Source organism: Pelmatolapia mariae, linkage group LG12 (genome assembly GCF_036321145.2).
Source record: "Pelmatolapia mariae isolate MD_Pm_ZW linkage group LG12, Pm_UMD_F_2, whole genome shotgun sequence".
In the NCBI taxonomy this organism is placed as follows: domain Eukaryota; kingdom Metazoa; phylum Chordata; class Actinopteri; order Cichliformes; family Cichlidae; genus Pelmatolapia; species Pelmatolapia mariae.
The window spans coordinates 32,504,579-32,523,937 of NC_086237.1; the positions used below are offsets into that span (position 1 = coordinate 32,504,579).

General features: G+C 38.7%; 1 protein-coding gene across 3 annotated transcripts in view; it reads left to right on the plus strand.

Moving 5' to 3' along the window:
* Window positions 1–666: 666 nt before the first annotated feature.
* Window positions 667–19,359, plus strand: part of LOC134638376 (transducin-like enhancer protein 4) — a 43,758-nt gene continuing 25,065 nt past the window's right edge. For 2 of the 3 annotated variants that reach the window (XM_063488887.1, XM_063488888.1), the window contains exons 1-4: window positions 667–1,192; window positions 1,523–1,620; window positions 3,721–3,784; window positions 3,935–3,979. In XM_063488887.1, the coding sequence (XP_063344957.1) occupies window positions 1,148–1,192; window positions 1,523–1,620; window positions 3,721–3,784; window positions 3,935–3,979 (252 nt within the window). In that variant the 5' untranslated portion in view covers window positions 667–1,147. The remainder of the gene's footprint in view (window positions 1,193–1,522; window positions 1,621–3,720; window positions 3,785–3,934; window positions 3,980–19,359) is intronic. The other variant, XM_063488889.1, reaches the window with a different exon arrangement.

Consider the following 19,359-nt stretch of genomic DNA (forward strand, 5'->3'; position numbering starts at 1 on the left):
ACATCCAGCCTGATATTGATGCCACCTTTGTGGCTCTAACATAATCAGTTTTTTATTTGTCCACCCTCTGTATGATTTACATAATGTGAAGTGAGAGATGAGGGGGCTGCATGAGAATTTAATTGCAGGGTTATAGGTGCAATCTGCGGACATGATAGCAGACTGTTTAATAGGTGATTCAATTAGGAAACAGGAAAAAAAACATGAGACCAAGGGGCCATATGTTCGCTTCTGCCCCAAAGTCTCTGGAAAAAAAAAAAGAACACATAAGTCAACAGATAGTTTTCAGATTAATCCCTGTGACATCCTTTTGTACCAGAGCAGCCCCCACGTGGGGGTCTGCATAAATCGCGTCTTGCTGGATGTGATTGGATAGTTTATAGATGATTGGCAGGGGGGTGCAACGGAGCGTGTATACTTTGCTGTCGCTATTGGCTGGCTTTAATGGCCGCTCCTCCCTCGGACCACACACCATTGGCTTTGGGGGTTTCGCGAAGGAGCTGGGAAGTTGTAGTTCTTTACAGCAGACGCACATCTGTAGGGCTTATTATCGACTAATATGAATTAAACTACACGTCCCGACGTCGTGCTACGGGTCCTTGTAATTGTAGTGAATATGTAATTGAGCTCGTACGACTGGTTGCTTCTAAATTTGGCGTCGCAGAGGCAGGCTGCTGTAGTCGGAGAGATGGTCGGTCGGCCGGTGCTGAATGAGGATGCAAACCTTTAACGGAGACTGTAGGAAATAAACCAATGAACGCGTGACAACGGGACGCTGTGGAGAAGCGTACTCGCAGACAAGTAGGGTCATGGTGTGCGAGATTTTTATGTTTTCTGTGAGAAATCTGAGAAGATAGAGGATTTGTTGTTAGTTCAGAAGGAGAACGTTAAGCGCTTAGAATAAGGTGCTGAAGATTTTGGAAAAGACTGAGACAATTTTTGCTTTTACTATTACGCTGAATGGACTTTTGAATTACTGTCTTGCTGTCTCTGGTCAGCCAAAGGTCCGAGGATGTCTCCACTCTTCGCGGAACCTGCATTTAGCCCGCAAACCAGCCACTGACTGACTTTTTACGCACGGAGAAAGCTCGGTTCTCACACACTTTGTTTTCGTGTTTTTCTGGATGAACATTGCAATACATTTTCAATGATTCGAGATCTGAGCAAGATGTACCCCCCGGCGCGGCATCCGGTAAGTACAGAACAGTAGCGGTAAGAGCAGTGTGTCAAAACAGCGCAGATTAACAGTCGCGCCTGATGCGTAATCAGTTTAGATCAAGTTTCCGTGCCACTGCGCGCTCTCACGGACAATTGCGCTCATTGTCAAACTGCCACAGCTGCATGTGTGTCTCTGAGTGTGCGTGAGTTAACGTGTAAGGAGACTGAGTGAAACCAAAAAGGCCATCCTTATCACAGAGGCCTATTGTCAGCTACAGTCCTGCCTGTGTGTGTGTCGTGACGCTGAACTTTGGTGGCTCAGTTCTTCCTTTCTTCCTTCGCACGCTGTTTGCTTTGGATTGAGGTCCCTCATCAGCCGGGACAGCCGTTCAAGTTCACTGTCACCGAGTCCTGCGACCGGATCAAGGAGGAGTTCCAGTTCCTGCAGGCGCAGTATCACAGGTAGGATTTCGGATACGAGCATGACATTTGGGCTGCATGGAAACATCAGCTCATCAGCCAGAACGGCAGTAAACTTACGAACCGTTCTGCATTCCCCACAATAGAAGCGATTGCGAATTTGATCCCTGTTGTTCTGGGTGCACATTAGAAGTAATTAATCACTTTAATAGCAGGAATTTAACAAATTAAATGTTAAAAAATGTTTACATGTAAAATGCACAATTAATAATTAATAAATACGTTTGGTTTTAGATTATTAAATGTTACCTATAATTTTTTTTTCTTCTTAATTACCTTTTGGTTCTTGCACTTTTGGTCATTTGAAACCAGTTTTCCTGAGTCACCTTGGATATCAGGAGCTTATACTAGTGACCCCCTTCCCCCCCATCCACACACAGAAAAAGCTAACTAAAGAAATAATAAATCTAAAAGAATTAATTGATTGATTGACTGTGGATTGACTCACACTGTAAACCGAAAAACCCGAGATAATGTTAAAGAAATGGTCGAGTTCTGTGCTGCTGTGTACTAGTCATGTATGAGTCATGAAGTATGACCAAATTATTAGGGAAATGTGTGATGCAAGAACATGAAATACAAGACAGAAATGTATTTTTTTAATTTAAGTTTCGATTAAGAAATACAGTATGTTGAGTTTGACATTTATATTCAGGGATGTTATATTGCTATTCCTCTCAAATGCACCATATGCAGCTAAAACAGTGGTAGCCTGTATTTGTCTAAGGTCTATCTATTACTAGTGACTAACCACAGGTAAACCCCCATCAACCTTTGCATGCACGTCTCTCTCTCTCTCTCTCTCTCTGCAAATGCAAGTGGTGTGAAATACTTTTTTACCTGACATGATGAAGTGTGAAATACATTGCTCAGGGCTGAACCACAGGCACAATACCAATGCATAATAATCACCCACTTCTGGCCACCTCATAATTATTACCCAATCACCTGGTGAGATGAACCAGTGGTCCAGTTTGTTGGCCAGTCCTGAGGCTGAACAGGCTGAATGGTGCGCTGCATGCTTAATGCTACAGCCGCACAGATCAAACTCTTTCGTTCCACTGAAATCCAAAACGAGGGTGGCGCTGATCAGATTTTATTTATTCATTTTTTTAAATAGCAGTGAGTCAGACATACTCTGGGAATACACTACAATAAGAATTACTGTGGTCCCACATGTTTCATGTTTTTTAAGGATGAATTTATTAGTATTTATTATTACGATAGTTCTTATTTAGAAGAAATGTAAACATGTTATGGACCTTACTAAAACCATAAATCTGTTTGAGAATATTCCCCAACCTTAGAGTACAAATAAAGAAGAGGACACCGTCATCATCAAACTTAAATAAAGTTGAGGTATTAAACATTTAAAGTCTGGCAATGCCCCAGATTTTCAGCTGATTTTAGCATTATTATTTAAGCAAATGTTGAAATTTCTCAGTTTTTTTCATGTTTTACATTGCTGTGTTTGAAGTGTACACGCAATGGTTTTGATGATGATATAAACCTGATGAGTTCCTTCTTAAAAGATGCACAAAAACTTTATGAGGAGCGATACACTGGCAGACGCAAAAGAGTTAAGCTTTTCCGCAAAATGGATCCTAATGTTATGGTTGCTTTTTTTGTTGATGTTGCAGTTTAGGCTTTTACTCGCACTATAAGAATATATGATGAGGGTTGTGTGGTTGTCCATTGATCCATTAATTACTGCACTACACCTGCTGAGTAAGTGCCTGTGTCTGCAGAGGAAATTGCTGCGATCCAACAACTTATTTGTCTTTCTTTTGTAGCTCTCATATTTAGAAATGCAAATTTAAAGTGGCAGGATGCAGTGACTTGCAGGCTCAGTATAGTGCAAGTATCATCTCCGCTTTCAGTTTGCTAAAGTCTTGTTTCATTCTCGCTCATCCTCTTTTATCCACTCCCTACAAAATAAGTCAGTTAGAAGTCAGAAGTCAGAAAAGATTTTTGGTCTTTTAGTTTTACTTTTGATCATGTGTTTGCGTGTGGCGTGGATGTAGCTTGCTGTGTGTTTGATGGTGACACGTGCTAACAAAACATTTTCTATTTGTCTCGCAGTCTGAAATTGGAATGTGAGAAACTGGCCAGTGAGAAAACTGAGATGCAGAGGCACTATGTCATGGTGAGACAGCTTACTTCATGTGTTGCCATTAGTATTTTATTAGTGTGTGTGTGTGTGTGTGTGTGTGTGTGTGTGTGTGTGTGTGTGTGTGTGAAAAAAGAGGAACAGAGAAGACATGTTTGATCGACCTTGCTTTTATCTTTGTTTCAGTACTACGAAATGTCATACGGGCTGAACATCGAGATGCACAAGCAGGTAAGAGATGTTTTTACTCAAATGATGAAAAGGAAAAAAAACAACAAAACAAAACATCTGACGTAAACCACGCTGTACTGTGTGACAAAAGGAATGCAAATGGAAATGGGACTTTTATTCCAATTTGTAAGTGCCTTTAAATTCTAAATATCTCGCTGGGCAAAGTCCAGCAAACTTGGAGGCACTTTAATTTATTCACGCCATTACATAGGACAGCTTTTAAGCAGAGGACTGACATATCTCAGTTTTCAAAATGTCCCAGCATGCTGATAATATTCTGGAAGAATATGTTTTGAGGTCTTTACCTTTTCTCTTTCACCATTTTCTTTGACAGCGAAGGTTCATGTGCTTCCATAATACAGATAACGCAGCTGATTTTCCCAAGTATAGCTATTGCTTTTTCTGGATGTCATCAAAGGCTGCTATCAGTTTACAAAGTGCTCTGAAAAAGTGGCATTGCCATTAAATTCTCCGACATAAAACAAGTTACATTATCAATATGTTGATAAAATAGGATTAGAATTCCCAACTTGAGAAATGAGTTACACATTAAAAAAAACTTCCTTCAAGGCACACGTTTAGCAACTTTCTGAATTATTGTAAAGAAATGTAAACGTCATAGTGAAACGGGAGCAGCCCAGGATAAGGCTAGAACATCAGCCACCAACATTTAAGAATTTGATCCATTTGTCCCCTGTTCTATTTTCGAGCGGTCGGTTGCCTCGTGAGGTTGAATAGTCATTTCACATGCGAATAATAATTTCATCAGTTTAATTGAACAAGAAAATGGGCTGAAAAATGACTCAAGCGAACGAGGATTTGGCCTTTAACGAGCCTTTACATTATTGCTGCCTTTTTTTAAACACGGAAGGTCATTAGCATAAATGTCTCTGTTAACCACACATCAGCTGCCAGGATAAATGAACCACAGCTAACCAGCTACACACTCATTTCCAGACAAATGGTGTGTGTAGTGTGTGTGGCTGTGTGCGCGTGCGTATGTGTGTGTGTGAGAGAGAGTGGAAGTGATAAATTCTTGGCCTTTGTCTTTCTGTGTGTGTGTGTATGTGTGTGTTTTCTGTATCTATACTATGTGTTTACTTTGCTGTGTGTGTGTATGCGCGCACGCGTGTGTGTGTATGTTTAACAGCCTGTACATACTGTACATGTTTACTCTGTGTGTGTGTGTGTGTGTGTGGGCACACGTGTGTGATTGTGTGTGTTGGTCTGTGTTTGTCTGTAGGCACACTGTCGTTGTTTATTTAGTTTTGTGTGCACTATTTGTGTATTTGTTCACATTGTGCGTGTGCTCCTACAATGTAGACATTTACTTGTGTGTGCTCTAGTGTTTGTTTCTGTCAGTACGCGTGTGTATTTCTGCGTGCAAATGTTGGACACACGTGCAGCTTTTTACTGCCACACTAATCAGACTCGTCTGATAAAATATGGGATCCCTACTATAAATTCCTGCTGGCTGCTGCTGTTTGTGTGCGCGTGTGCTGTGTTTATATGGGCAAGGCAGGCAAAATAAAAAGCGGTTAAATGTGGCCTGTAGCTCCGTGTGGTGCCCAATGTTTTCTCTCAGAAGAGTGAATCCCTCATTTCTGCCAGCAGTGTGCGGTGCATGTTTTGTCCCTGTGCGAGGGAGAGACTTTTGGAAGCAAATGATTTTGAGTATTACACCAACATGCCCAGGCATAAATATGTGTTTTCTATCCATGGCATTCAATATGATGATACAAAGTATGTGGCTTGTTGAGTGGATGCTGAGATTGAAGAGAGGGGGGCTGCTGGTGGTGATCCTGAGGGTAGGAAGGGGAGGGCGGAGGACATTAAGGCCTCCACCACCAAGCGAGACACTAATTTTGCTTGTTTAGCATTTTCGGAGGGTAATAGGCCCATTGATTTTTGACTCTGCTCTGTGTTTTATTTACACAGAAGGGCCCCGGTGCCCGGGGAGTGAAATGTACCAATGCTCGTTAAAGAGAAATTGACTCGCGGATGGAGGAGAGGATAGGCTGTGAGGTAAGGGGAAGGGGGGCGAGGGATAAGGAGGGAGGAGGGTACGAGGGATGTCGAGCATGGGACTGAGCTGACTGAGAGGACAGCTAATCAATTGCAAATTAGCAAAGCTGAAAGAGAAATAAAGAAAGTGAAGGACGCGGAGAAAATGGGTAGGAGAAGGGATGAGAAAGTGGTAAAAGAAGGAAGTAATAAGACGTTTTGATACTGAAGACTGGCAGCGATTTCAATGAGGTCTGACAGCTCATTTTACTGGTGCAGACAGGGAGCCATTTATTTCGATTTGAGGATTTTGGTCACATAGTGTTCCAGTGGTACTTTGAATTTGGGATTTTAGAAATGCATTGAGAACAACATTAAATTAGTAATATAAAACTACAGTAGAGCTACTCCCTTATTCACAAGGTGTTGCCACAGCAGGTTGTTCCATGTTTGATTTTGCAGATTTTCATGCCAGGTTGTGTCAGAAAGGACATCGAGCCCGGCTCAAACCAGGGATCTTTTGCCTTTTGCCTTATTAGACAAATGTGTAAACCACTACAGGATGGCAGCACTGTAATCCAAAGTGACAGTATTTGCAGTTTAAATCAGTAAATATTTATAAACTGTAAAACTTGCATATACATAGTTAAAACGATAATCTGTTCTATCCTAAATTTCACTATGTAACAGTATTTTTGCCATAAAATTCATATTTGATGGTGAAAAAGTGTAGTACCACAGTAACCACAGGAGCTGCACAAGATGCAAAGTTGGGTTTCAACCAGAAAAGCAGGAAGACCTGGTGGTGGTGAGGTTAACAGATCACTTCAGTTTCATGTCATGACATTATCTGCTGCTAGTGTGAGGAGAGAGGAAAGGTAAATGATTTAGTCTACCATGCTTAAGTAACGTAAACATAAGTGGAAATTAAACTTTTTTCGTTATCTTTTTAATCTCTACTAATGCTGTGGGAAAGTTTTTTTTTAATTGTGAAAAATAATTAATGATAATAGTTGATTTATTACATGCATTAGCTAAAAACTTATTAAAAGTACAACAGTCCCTAATGCATGGGTCCCGGGGTGGGAGGGTGTCGAATTAAAGGCCTAGAAACAATAACTGTGTGGTAATAACAGCAGAGAGTTCACAATCCAAGTCAGCTCCAGAATAAGCCATTTTCACTTCCATTCCCTCTTTTATGTTGAGGAATGAACGATTGTTCTTCCACGTTTTTCAATATATAGCTTGTTCAGGGCTTCCATTCTGTAAAAGTTGACCTAAATTTTTTTGTGTGATTATTTTTATTATGTGTAGGTATGTCAGTCTTATAAAACCTACATAATTCATCTGAAACTAGGCTGCATGTAGACATTATTTTACAGCAACAGAGAAAGCCACGTAATTGGGGGGGAAAAAAGATTTGCACATGTGGCAATGAGCCTTGTCAGCATTGGTCTGGTGAAAATTAATCAGGCTTTTGAATGTTTGGTTCTCTTCTCTATTGTAAGGCAGGGTCTTAGTTTGTGTGTGTGCTGCACTGAGCTGAAAGAAACCTGTACCCCACCACTGCCATAATCTCTGAGAGAGAGAGAGGTTGCTCTACAAAAAAGCATCATAAATGTCTCAAACGAATTGCACTTAAGAAATTAAGTTTTTGAGATATGTTATCACACACATGCTGCTGCTATTCGGGACATTCTGCAAAACAGGCATGCATTTAGTGAGCTGGACAAAATACAGTCAGGCAGAGACATGCACTGCTGTGAGTTTGTGCATATCCTGATTTCACGCAGTTCAGACTTGAAAGTAATATGTAAATATTAATTGGCCAAACCCAGTAAGTAAAGCAAATATGACCGGGGTGCTCATTCAAACATGAAGCTGAGACATTTTTATGCTGTCAGTTAAAGGGAGGAGTGCACGAAAGGGGCGCACATGTCAGACTGAAAGATGGAATGAAAACTTTACATTAAGTGCTCCTTTCCTTTGAACTGTTTGTAACCTGTCTGTATAGCACCCTTTGTTTTTCTTCTCTGTTTCTCTCCACTGATCTAGCTGTTTCTTACACGCACCCACCCACATACACATACATACAGAGTCACAAGAGAGAGTAGCCTTTATATGGTGGGGTCCATTAGGTGTATTAGCTGGTGGTGAAAAGTGGTGCTGATGTGGTGCTTACAAAGCTCCACAGGGGAGATGGACATTTGATCTTCTTTCTGACCCAATCTGACTCCAGGGTTCTTGCCTGATCTAATTTCTTTGTTGTTAGGAGTTAAAGTGAGGGTATTTGGGCTGTTTTTCCTCTCATATTCTTCTTCTTCTTCTTACTCTTTTGGATAACAATTCAACTAAAAAAACAAAACAAAACACTTTTTTCTCTGTCTCTAGCTTAGTTGCCACCCCATTATCACAAAGAGATTTTTTTTAAAAGAAAACAGATAACAAGTGGATTATTTCTGGCAAATAATGAAATAATAAGTAGGAATTTCTACAGAAGCCAATTTTTGTGGTCATGAAATTCAATAGCTCAGGAAGATCACACCATTAGTTGCATTTTCTGTGTATTGTTGAAGTTTGATGTTGCAAAGCTACTGATGAAAGATATTTTCTCTCTCTTTTTTTTTTTTTTAACTGGTAGAACATTTCTGCAGCGACTCACATACAGGTTCAAAGAAAAATCCAGTACCCATGATCTCAGGGGTTGCTGCTGTTTTATGTGACTGCAGACTCTTAACTAGCAAAAGGCTCCATAAATTGACTTAGTTTGAGTCCCAACCTCAGTGCAATCTCTGGCCAGTTGTTTCTTATTTTTGTCAACAAGGTGAATAGTGTGTGTTAGAGCTGGGTCCTGATAATTGCAGAAACAAATTCTCCAGGTTTGCACGAACTGCAGGACATTTTTTGGAAAAAAGGGAGCCTTGCTTTTTTTGCTTTGAGTCTCTTCAGGGTGAAAAGACGTGTTGGCCAAACGGGCTGACATCCCTGCACTCTGGCCGCCAGACACAATATTTTGCCATTGATGTAAAATGTCACCTGAAATTGGTTGTGTTGCCTCATGGAAAAACACCTCCATTTCCTTTTCCGCTCTGGTGCTTTTGTTTCTGTTCTGATGCCAACATCTTTGGGTCAATTCTTCCAAATGAGTTGCTTGGAGTTGTTAGGGAAGATCTGCATCTTTACAAGTGATGTTGTAACTTTGAAATCTTTCAAAATAAATGCTTATACACAGTTACATCTATAAGCTTTTGGACAGTGGCAATTTTTTTGTGTCATTTTTGCATCTCTACATCACCACATTAGATTCTAAATCAGACAATGTGATTACAGTGCAGCGCTTCAGCTTTAAGTCGTGCAATTGACTAAATTCCACTTTTTGTAGCTTTGCACGAATTGAGGTCCAAAAGGTTGTTGATGGAAGTAAAGGTGACCATAATTAGGGTGAAAAAACAAAATAAACCTATTAGAGAGATAATAACGTTATGAGTGTCAAAAGAACAATCTGGTACTTTCTTAAAAAGCAGAAATCCACTGGCCAGCTTAGCAACATCAAAAGGCCCCAGAGTCCTTGTAAGCCAGTTAAAATGGATGATCACAGATTCTTTGCTTGGTTGAGAAAAACCATTAATAACATCTCTCCAAGTCAAAAACACTTTTGAGGAGGTATTGTTTTGGTGTTTTACTGTCACACTCCAAAAGCAAGGGACACCTTAAGTAGTATAACTGTCTACAGTGCAAATCACTTGTTGTGTTTAAGAAGAAGAAGGTCAGATTAGACTTTTCCATAAAACATTGAAATGACCATGCCCAGTTGTGGACATTAATCTCTGGACAGATGAAGTCAAGATTAATTTGTAACAGAATGATGGGAAGAGAAAAGCGTGGAGAAGGAAATAAATGGCTTGTGATTTGAAGTATACTATACTTCATCATCTGTCAAACATTGTAGATGCAATGTTTTGGCCTAGGTATATTGGAACTGAGCTACTAGTGTTTATTCACGATGCGACTTCTGATAGAAGTAGTAGGAAGAATTATGAAGTGTGCAGGGTTATACTCCCTGCTCAGATTCCACCGAATGCTGCAAATGTGATTGCAGAACTTCACAGTGAAAATGGACAATGACCCAAAGCATACTGAAAAAGGAACCCAAGAGTTTCTCAAGACAAAGAAATGGGATATTCATTAAGTCAGTCACCTGATCTAAACCCTACTATTTGCTTTTCAGCTATTGAAGACTAAACTAAAGACCGAAAGACCCACAAACAAGCAGCAACTGAAGGCAGTTATATAAAAGGCCTTGCAGAGCATCTCAAAGGTGGAAAAACAGCATTTGATGATTACTTTGGCTTCTAGAATTCAAAGGGTTGTGAGTGACTGTTAAAAACAATTCTCAAGCTTGAAATTATGTTGGTTTGTCCAATTTCTTTTGAGCCTCTCAAAATTGGGGACTGTGGATTAAAAATTACTCTAATTTTTAAACCAGTAATAAAGTACTTTTGTTAAACTCCTTGAATTAAAGCTGAATCAGTCACATCTCGATTATTTGATTTGAAATCCGTGTTGGTGATGGACAGAGAAAAAAAAACTTGAGAGAAAACATTTTGCTTTCTTAACTACAGCAACTTTTCTCTGCAGTTCTCAAACACTTTACGTTTTACATTGCTGTAAAAAGAAGAGATGATGAAACAAAGTGGTAAACACGTCCCTGACCCAACTTTGAAGAAATGTGTCTGAAGCATCAATAAGTATATATTTAAACAAATCCCAGTTTTACACTATGTGATGTCTTTGTTCTTTAACAAAGAACAAAGGCATCGCATCAAATGTTGTCTTTGTTCTTTGATACACAAATCATTGTATACACAACTTTTTGGGGGTTTGTAGCATGTTGTAGCCTTAGGAATTTTCTCTGTCTACTAAGAAACAAAAATGCCCAACAGTTTCAATAATCAAATTAAATTGTGGCCTTACAGAGAATTGCCAGATAACTTCCTGGCTGTTAAAAAAAAAGAATGTCTTCCTTTCCTGCTTTTATTTTCAGCACTAAAATTTAAGGCGCCCTTTAGTAAGGCAGCTGAACATCAACTAGCTTGGGTCTGATACACACTGGGCAGCTCCCCAGGGCGTGAATGTGAAGAAGAGCCTAGCTGAGAAAGGGCATGTGTGTTCAGCAAGTCTTTCCTGTATAAACGATAAATATAAAATTAAAATGTCAGTGTTTTAGGTCCTCTATGCCGTCTTGTTATGCATTAGAAGGTAATTTGAGGTGTACATGACACTAAATGGTTTCCTTTGTGTGCTTCCTTTGCCATCCTAAAGAATACTGCAGGCTCTTAATTTACATAGTCTAAAGCAGGGATGTCAAACCCATTTTACATTGTGGGCCACGTATAACCCACTTTGATGTTAAGTGGGTTGGAGCAGTGAAACTCTGCTTTCGGCCAGTGTAAGGAAGTTTAATTATACATTTAATCCCTGAGATATTTTAATATAAGAAAAAGAATGTCAGTTTCAAAACGACGTCTTAGTGTTTCTATATGATAAAGAAATGCTCAAATTATAACAAATAAAGGTGTAAAATTACAGAAAAAGGTTTGTTAGCTTGTTGCACAGATTGCCTCGTAATTATAAAACGGAAACTTTTTAATTGACAGAATTTCATTCTGATGTCTTATACTGAGAAAACTCTGTAAAATATTTTCTAAAAAACAGGGACTTTCTGTTATTTAACTGCTTGTCTAGAGCTTATTTGCTTTCATGTAGTATAAATTGCCATTGATAGGTTGGGGGGGGGGGGCATACAGTAAATACAGTTACAGGTCTAAAATGTATGTCCTCTTCACAAAGCCTTTGGAGTAGTCTTTGGAAAGCCAGCTGTGGCCCCTGGACCTTTTGTTTGGCACTTCAGCTCTAAGGTTTAGCACTACTGATGAAAAAAGGATAAAAAGTTGAGTGTCAAATATGTTTAAAGCTATTTTCTAACACAGTGTCATAATTTGTGAGATATTTGTAAGTGAATCATCAAGAGTAAACTCTGAAGAAGTTATTCTGAATCCCCTTGAGTTAATAACCCCTCAGGTCTCCTAGTCTCAAGAGTGAATAGGCTCGCTTTGAAGTAGTCCTTCTGTTTTTTTTATATGGTTTTATATATCCATGCTGCCTGGTTGAGTACTTTAAAAATATATATATTTTCTAGATAAATGCCTTTTCTGTGGCATCTACTCTAAACTTGTAAAATCTTCACTTGAGCTAGTGCTGCTTCTTTGGCATTATATTTCTTCATACTTCAGCCTTGGTTGAAATAATGTGAAAGGCAGCTTCCAGCCAGTGGCAGATTTAGGTATGTGATGGGCAAGTCCACCTCCTTTAGACCTTGCACTGGCAATTTTGTGATTTTTACCGAGTCCTAGCTTATTTTTTCAGTCATCAACTGGCATGTAGGGCTTTTATGGACTTTTGTTTGACTAGACGATTGAGACGAGACACAGCTGCTGCCTGCTAAACGGTGTCTTTGAGAGAAATGGGGGAAACTATTTCAAGCTCCTGCATTAAGTATTCTTTAAAAAATCCAAATAACATAGCCTCTGCACATGGATAAGTTAAAAGGCTTTTGCACACAGCCTCCAGATAGTCAAGATCTCTGCTTACTTAGTGCTTACATTTATTCACCTTGATCCACAGGTCTTGTGGCACTTTCGCCTTTGCTTGCACCTTTCTTCTTTACACTTCAGGTTTTGCTAGAGCTTGTTGTAATAATTTGTTCAGATTGCAGAATTGCATATATGCACTGAAAAAAGAGCATATTGGATTTACTTAATTCAATAGTGTACATTGGTTACACACAGATGTTTTGCTTTGGCAGCAACTTAAACAACTGAGTTAAATCAACACAACTTATCCATAAAATGCACAATAAACCTGTGCATTTTGTGTTGATAAAATGTGCTTGAAACATGTTTAGATGAAGTAAATTGAGCTCTTGGAATATTTTAATCCTTCACAATTTTCTCACTTTATTCCAACACTATTTAATAACTTTTACCCCAATACTACTTGGTCACTTAAATACTACATGTTGTCTTCATATTACATAATGTTCAACAAAGTCTAGAGTCTGGCTAACATTATGTTAGGGCATAACCCAGAAGTTGTGCCCCAGCCTGTATCGTAAAGTAAGAGGCAAGGTACACCCTGGACAGGTCGCCAGTCTATCACAGGGCTAAAACACAGAGACAAACAACCATTTGCACTCACATTCATACTTATGGGTAATTTAGAATCAACAATTTACCTATCCCCAATAACTTCATGACTCTTAACTATGTGAGGAAACCAGAGTACCTAGAGAGAACCCACTGCAAACTAGCTAGACTGCAGATTTGAACCCTGGCCATGCTTGTTGTGAGATAACGGCACTAACCACTGCGCCACCGAGCTGTCAATCCAGGATTAACAAAAGTAGGAAAGCTATTACAAGGCTTGATGCAGAATTTTCTTTACATTTGTGTCCTTGACACGTTAAACCACAATAAATAGCAATAGCATACACGTGGTGTGTGTATAGTTGTCTGCCTCTTATAACCCCAGTGATTGTCCTGTGGTTGAAATCTCATGCGATTTTGTGAATTTTGTGAGTCCAGGCAACTAACCACTCTTACTAGATTATATCATGTCTTCTCAACAAGAACAAATTAAGTTGTTGAATTTCATACAGATCCTACATGGTTTAATTACGTTCACCATAGAAACATGAAATTATTTTGTTCAAATTACAAGTTAGACTTTTATAAATGTAACAACCGCCCAATTTTCCTTTTTTGAGTGTGGTTTCATCCACTTTATGTATGGTTTAATGGGCCAAAACGCCCTCTCGTCTATTTCTTTGCCAATTTCCTGTCATTCCATCCTGTTTGCTAGAGTGACCTAACAAACTAAATGCACATTCAGTGTTTCTGAATGATATATACCCCATGCATCAGTTTTCTAAACTTCTGTCTTCTGAATAACTGTGATTCCCTACACTTCATAAACATCTCTACTGTCTGTTCAAGTCCATCTGACCTGTTCTGGTCAGATGGCACAGAGGTGGTTTTCCTAAAAATGACTATTTCTGCTTGTCCTTTAATGCTGAGATGAGATTGTCTCTCAGAACATTAAAGTATTCTCACTAAATTTCTGGGTCACATCATTAGTCAAATTTGAATTTGAATAAACTTGTTAGTTTCTTTGTTTTGACAATCAGTTACTCGTTTTTATTAAAGTTTATGTGTCTCGTCATAAAAATAGGGCACACTTTGAGAAATAGTAATTAGGAGAAGGTTTTATTGTTCTCAGTATTTTGTCAGGGGTTATAGATTAAAGATAAACTGATTAATCAAGAAAAAGAAACATTATCAGCCCACCGTTCATATACTGTAAACTTTAGAGTTATTTGAATGTTAAACAATCAGTTGACTATTAATAATTGGTAGTCATTAATATTGCAACCCTAACAACCTAATGACCCAAACTGTCTCCTTATACAGGCTCTAAAACATCTTTTATCAAAGTTAGTTGAAACTTTATGATAAAAGTTGAAATAATGCTCAAACCAGCTAATAAATAATTAGCTAACATTATGAATTGCCATTTCTTTGTTCATTACCAGTTAAAAAAGTAATAAAATAACCCAAGTTTAATCGCATATAAATTCACACTGTTACTCGCCATTACCTTTGATTCAGTACTTTATTGGATTATGTGCTTTCAAGTTTACTAAACAGAAACAGAGATATTGTTTAGGACTTAGAACTTAAATTGTCACCAGCAGGCACACGTGAATTTGGCTTTGATGGGAACTGACTCTATAATGTTCATGTCATCACGAGAGGAAATAGTCAGTTATGTAGTTTTATGCACTTAGTGTTGCAAATAAAGAAGGTGGTGTTCATCTTTGTGTACCCATTAGTATGCGGTTCTGTGTGAGTCTGAGTCTTTTGTCTGTGTTGGTGTTTGTATTTGAGGTGCACTACTAGCACTCCCTTTGGGACAGTGGATCAGGCAATTTCCTGTTAAAAAAATTCTACCTGATCTAGAAAGAGAGAGTGCTGTGTAATCTTTAAAAGCTAGCCCTTGGGCTCAGTATAAAACATCTGATGAATACAGAGAAGCTGGAGTGTGTATGTGCATGTGCATGTATTTGCGCACACGGTTGTGTTTATGTGTCTCGTACTGCCGCAGTGTTGCTTGTGCTGCTGTCTGAAGCCTTATTTGCCTCTGGGGGCTCTGTTACCACTGATGCCAGAGCAAAGTTCACCTCTGCCAAGGTTATGTACATAAAACAAGTGCTTGGCAAGGTTACGGATGTAACTTATATATTTGTGTTGGCCTTGGAGAAATTATCTCAAACTCTGATTGCTTTTTTTCAGTAGCCAGGGTCTTAATTTAACTTGTTAAGTCAACAAAAATGTTACACTTTCCTTTATCTGTCTGCAAAGGATTACACTTTCTATACCCCACTTTCTCTCTGGGTTTATGTTTACAAATCATCCATTTAGCTTAAACTGAATAAAGCTCAAAGAGTGCAGCAGAGAATAACCTTTCAGGGATGTAGAAGGATAAGGAGTAAATCTGATAATGTAAAGTTGGACTTTTGAGGCCAATAATGAGACATTTAGCTTTAGCATAGCAGAATTTAAATGAATCAAATACAATTGCTATAATTTAAAGAAATAAATACACATCCAGTCTTTACAGATGAAAAATGGATATGTCATAGCTTTCTGATGGGCATATGATGAAATTATGATGCCTTTTAAAGTGACCTAAATCTTGTTGAAAACTGTCTCTCAGATATCTTTAAAAAATTTGCAGAGGTTGTCGTTACAAGTGACTCTAACACCCATTAAATGTTAAGGCACATTTTATCAGTTTATTTCAAATTAAGTGCTGCGATCATTCCTCTGGTACTTAAAGGTTTACTCCAATTGGTTACAAAGGAGAGTCACTTTAAAGGTCTTGGTGAGTATTATGGAATTGTGAGCAATAGTGCATTGTGTATGTGCTTTTTTCCCATTATGTTGCAGAGCTAAGTTGACTTGCCACTTGACCAGTGTTCTGCAGGGGTACTTTAAACTTCATCTAAGTTACTGTGTCCATCTCTGAAGCAGCACCCACGCTGGAAGCAGGGCAGCGACTAGAAATCATAGAATGTGAATAATATTTGGCTATTTCAAGCGACTCCAGGTGAAACCATTGGCAAAGTAACCTGGGCAGAACCCAAGATAAACTTTTGACAACTTCCAGGCAACTGATTGAAGGGACTACCAATGAGAATGCAGTCTAATATATAACCTAGTATTAAATTCATTAGAGTGTTATAGTTAACAGATGTCAGCTTCAAAGAGACATACAATGAGCAACTTCCTTGCAGTGTGGCTGCAACTTTAATCATTACCCTTTGGTTTGTTTTTAACTTTCAACATGCACCTCATGAGTAGCTTTCCATATTGTGTTACACTACTAATACCGATTATTCTGATTTATACTGAGTTAAACAAATCTATATTACGTCTTTACAAGTCCATTGGTCTGGTCTGGTAAAGTGGTCATATCAAATTGGGGCTTGTTCAGGAATTAAACGCGATCTTTGTACAAAGACATGACCTAACCACAACTCTGTATCGTGATTTGCTTTAGGCTAGCGGCAGAAGACTTCTTTCAGTGCTACTAGGACAATAATCTTAGATTAAAGCAGTGAACTGTCCATTGTTGGCAGTCGTGGCATATTTGGCAAAGAAGGATTTGTAAAAAGGGAGACACTCTGCTGCACTGATTCTGATATTTTTTAAATACTGCACATTGTGAGTTACAGGAGTTCAGTGCTGAATTGGTACACTTTTCCTTTTATATCTCAGTTTGATAATGTTGATGTTCCATTTTGCTATCAGCTTCCATTACAAGTCTCTTAAATAACCACATTGTTCGATTTTGTACCTTTTCTTTCACAGAGTGACACTTTTTTTTATTATTATTCTGTCAAGAGGCTTAGATGGCAGGGTCCAAGGTAAATCTTCAGCATCTTAGCAAAAATGTTGTGTGATTATTCAAAGAATTCAGCTGCATTTGTTTTCAAAGTTGATAAAGTTCACCAACACTGCAAAAAAGATTTGTAACTAAGAGATAATGTCCATGTTGAGAGAGGGTGAAAATATAAGGAGCGATAGACATTTTTCAGGATACATCAGGATAAGAGTACATGAATGCTTTATTCTTTCTCATTCATGAAGTATTTGTGCAGAGCATACACATTATGCAGGGCTCACAAAATCGCTAGCCCGACGTCCCGGGGCTAGCGATTTTTCCAGTCGGGCTACCAAAATCCATCTCAGCCCTGCCCGTCGGGCTATCATAGGAATGAAAGATATGTCAATGCTTTTGCATTCTTTCACAAATGTAGATGAGTAATTATGTCATCGGCATCGATGAGCCACTGTCAATATGTGACACATTGAAATCGCGTTTGAATTTGCGCTTGTTTTTTGCTTTCACTTTCACTTTGCGATCGCGCGAACTGTGTGTATAGAGCGGCACCACTAATTGATAAGTCACAGATTAACTGCGCACCAATTCCTCTGACATCGTCTTATCAATTGTTAGCTTACTATCAAACATGACAAGTGAAATCTCCTGCAGCAAGCTTAAACATGTGATAGAGGTTGATTGCGCAGAGAATTGCTGATCGTTAGGTAAGTATGTGTGTAAGAGCAGATGGCTTTAGGCAGGTATTTTAGTTCTGCAGAGCCAAACAAGAGAGGTCAGGGTGAAGAAGGGGCAGCCAAAGAAAAGCCGACCACAAAACGGAAAAGTTATGACAAATCAGACAATGAGGGGAAAAGAAAGCGCAGCTTTTTTGGTTTCATGGACAAAAGAATTTATGTGGCTGGAATATGACGAGCTAAATAACATAATGTTCTGCCGGGTGTGTTGTGAGTTTCCCTCGATTTCTGAGTCGACAAGCGCCTTTGTTACTGGGACCAGTCATTTTCAGAAAGACCCCATCAGAACCCATGAGAAATGCAAGAAATACATTATTGCTCAGTCTGCAGTATCTTTCCCAGAACAAACACCAATTGCAAAAAGCATACTAAAAGTAAACCAAGCATAACAAGAAGTCCTGAAAAATCTGTTTAGAATAGGGTACTATGTTGCAAAGAGTGAACTACCACTGCTTGGTTCCACTTGCCTCTTACCCGTGATTTCAGCTGAAATTTCAAATTCAGGATCTGACACAGACTGATTCATGTTGTACACAGTTCTTGCAAGTTCATAGAAATTTCTGTTCAATTAGAACCAAATATTTGAGTTGATAGTTGAAATTGTTGTTGTAATTTGTGTTTTAAATATTTTTAGATTGATGTTTTGTTTCCTTTACAATATTATACATTAAAGTATAATATTGTAAAGGAAACAAAACATCAATCAAAAAATTGTCCTCTTTTTTTTTATTCGGGCTACTTAAATTTATTTTGGGCTACCAAAAACTGAAGAGTGCCTGCCTGAAGGGCTACCAGGGATTTTGAAATTTTGCGAGCCCTGTTATGCCTGTTTGTATTTGTGTGTGAGGTGCATGCAAATTCCTTTTACATTTAAGTGATAAAATGGTAAAAACAGGAAATGTATGGCGTGACTGTGTATATAAATGTGTTAGAAAATCTATAAAACGGTTTTGGTTTTTATTCGGATGAATGCTTGTGTGATTGGGAACTTTTGTCTTGCTAGTACCAGTTTGGAGTCTTTACTTTTAAAATCATTTGAATTCTTCATGGCATAGATTTAACAAGGTGCTGGAAAATTCCTCAGAGACTTTTGTACTGATATTTCAGCTACACGTGGATTATGCTAATCTTCCACCACATCCCAACAGTTTTCTGTTGGATTGAGATCTGATGAGTACAGAGAACTCATGCTCATGTTCAAGAAAGCAGTTCGAGATAGTTTAAGCTTGACATGGCATGTTGTGCTGCTGGAACCATCCATCAGAAGATGGGTACACGTTGGTTATAAAGGGATGGACATGTATGCTGTGGAGTAGGGCTGGGCGATATGGCCTAAAATCCATATCGCGATATAATTTGAAGCACGTGCGGTAACGATATATATCGCGATATATTCTTTTCTTCTGTATAACGTATTTTACACACTATAAGGCGCACTTAAAATCCTTTAATTTTCTCAAAAATCGAGAGTGTGCCTTGTGTATGAATTCTGGTTGTGCTTACTGACCTCGAACCGATTTTGGCGTGCAGAAATCTGTTAAAAATGTTTTAGTACAACTTTGGTAAGCCGCACTGCTTGATGGATTGTTAGAGCATTACGGCTGCCGTAGTGAGGAG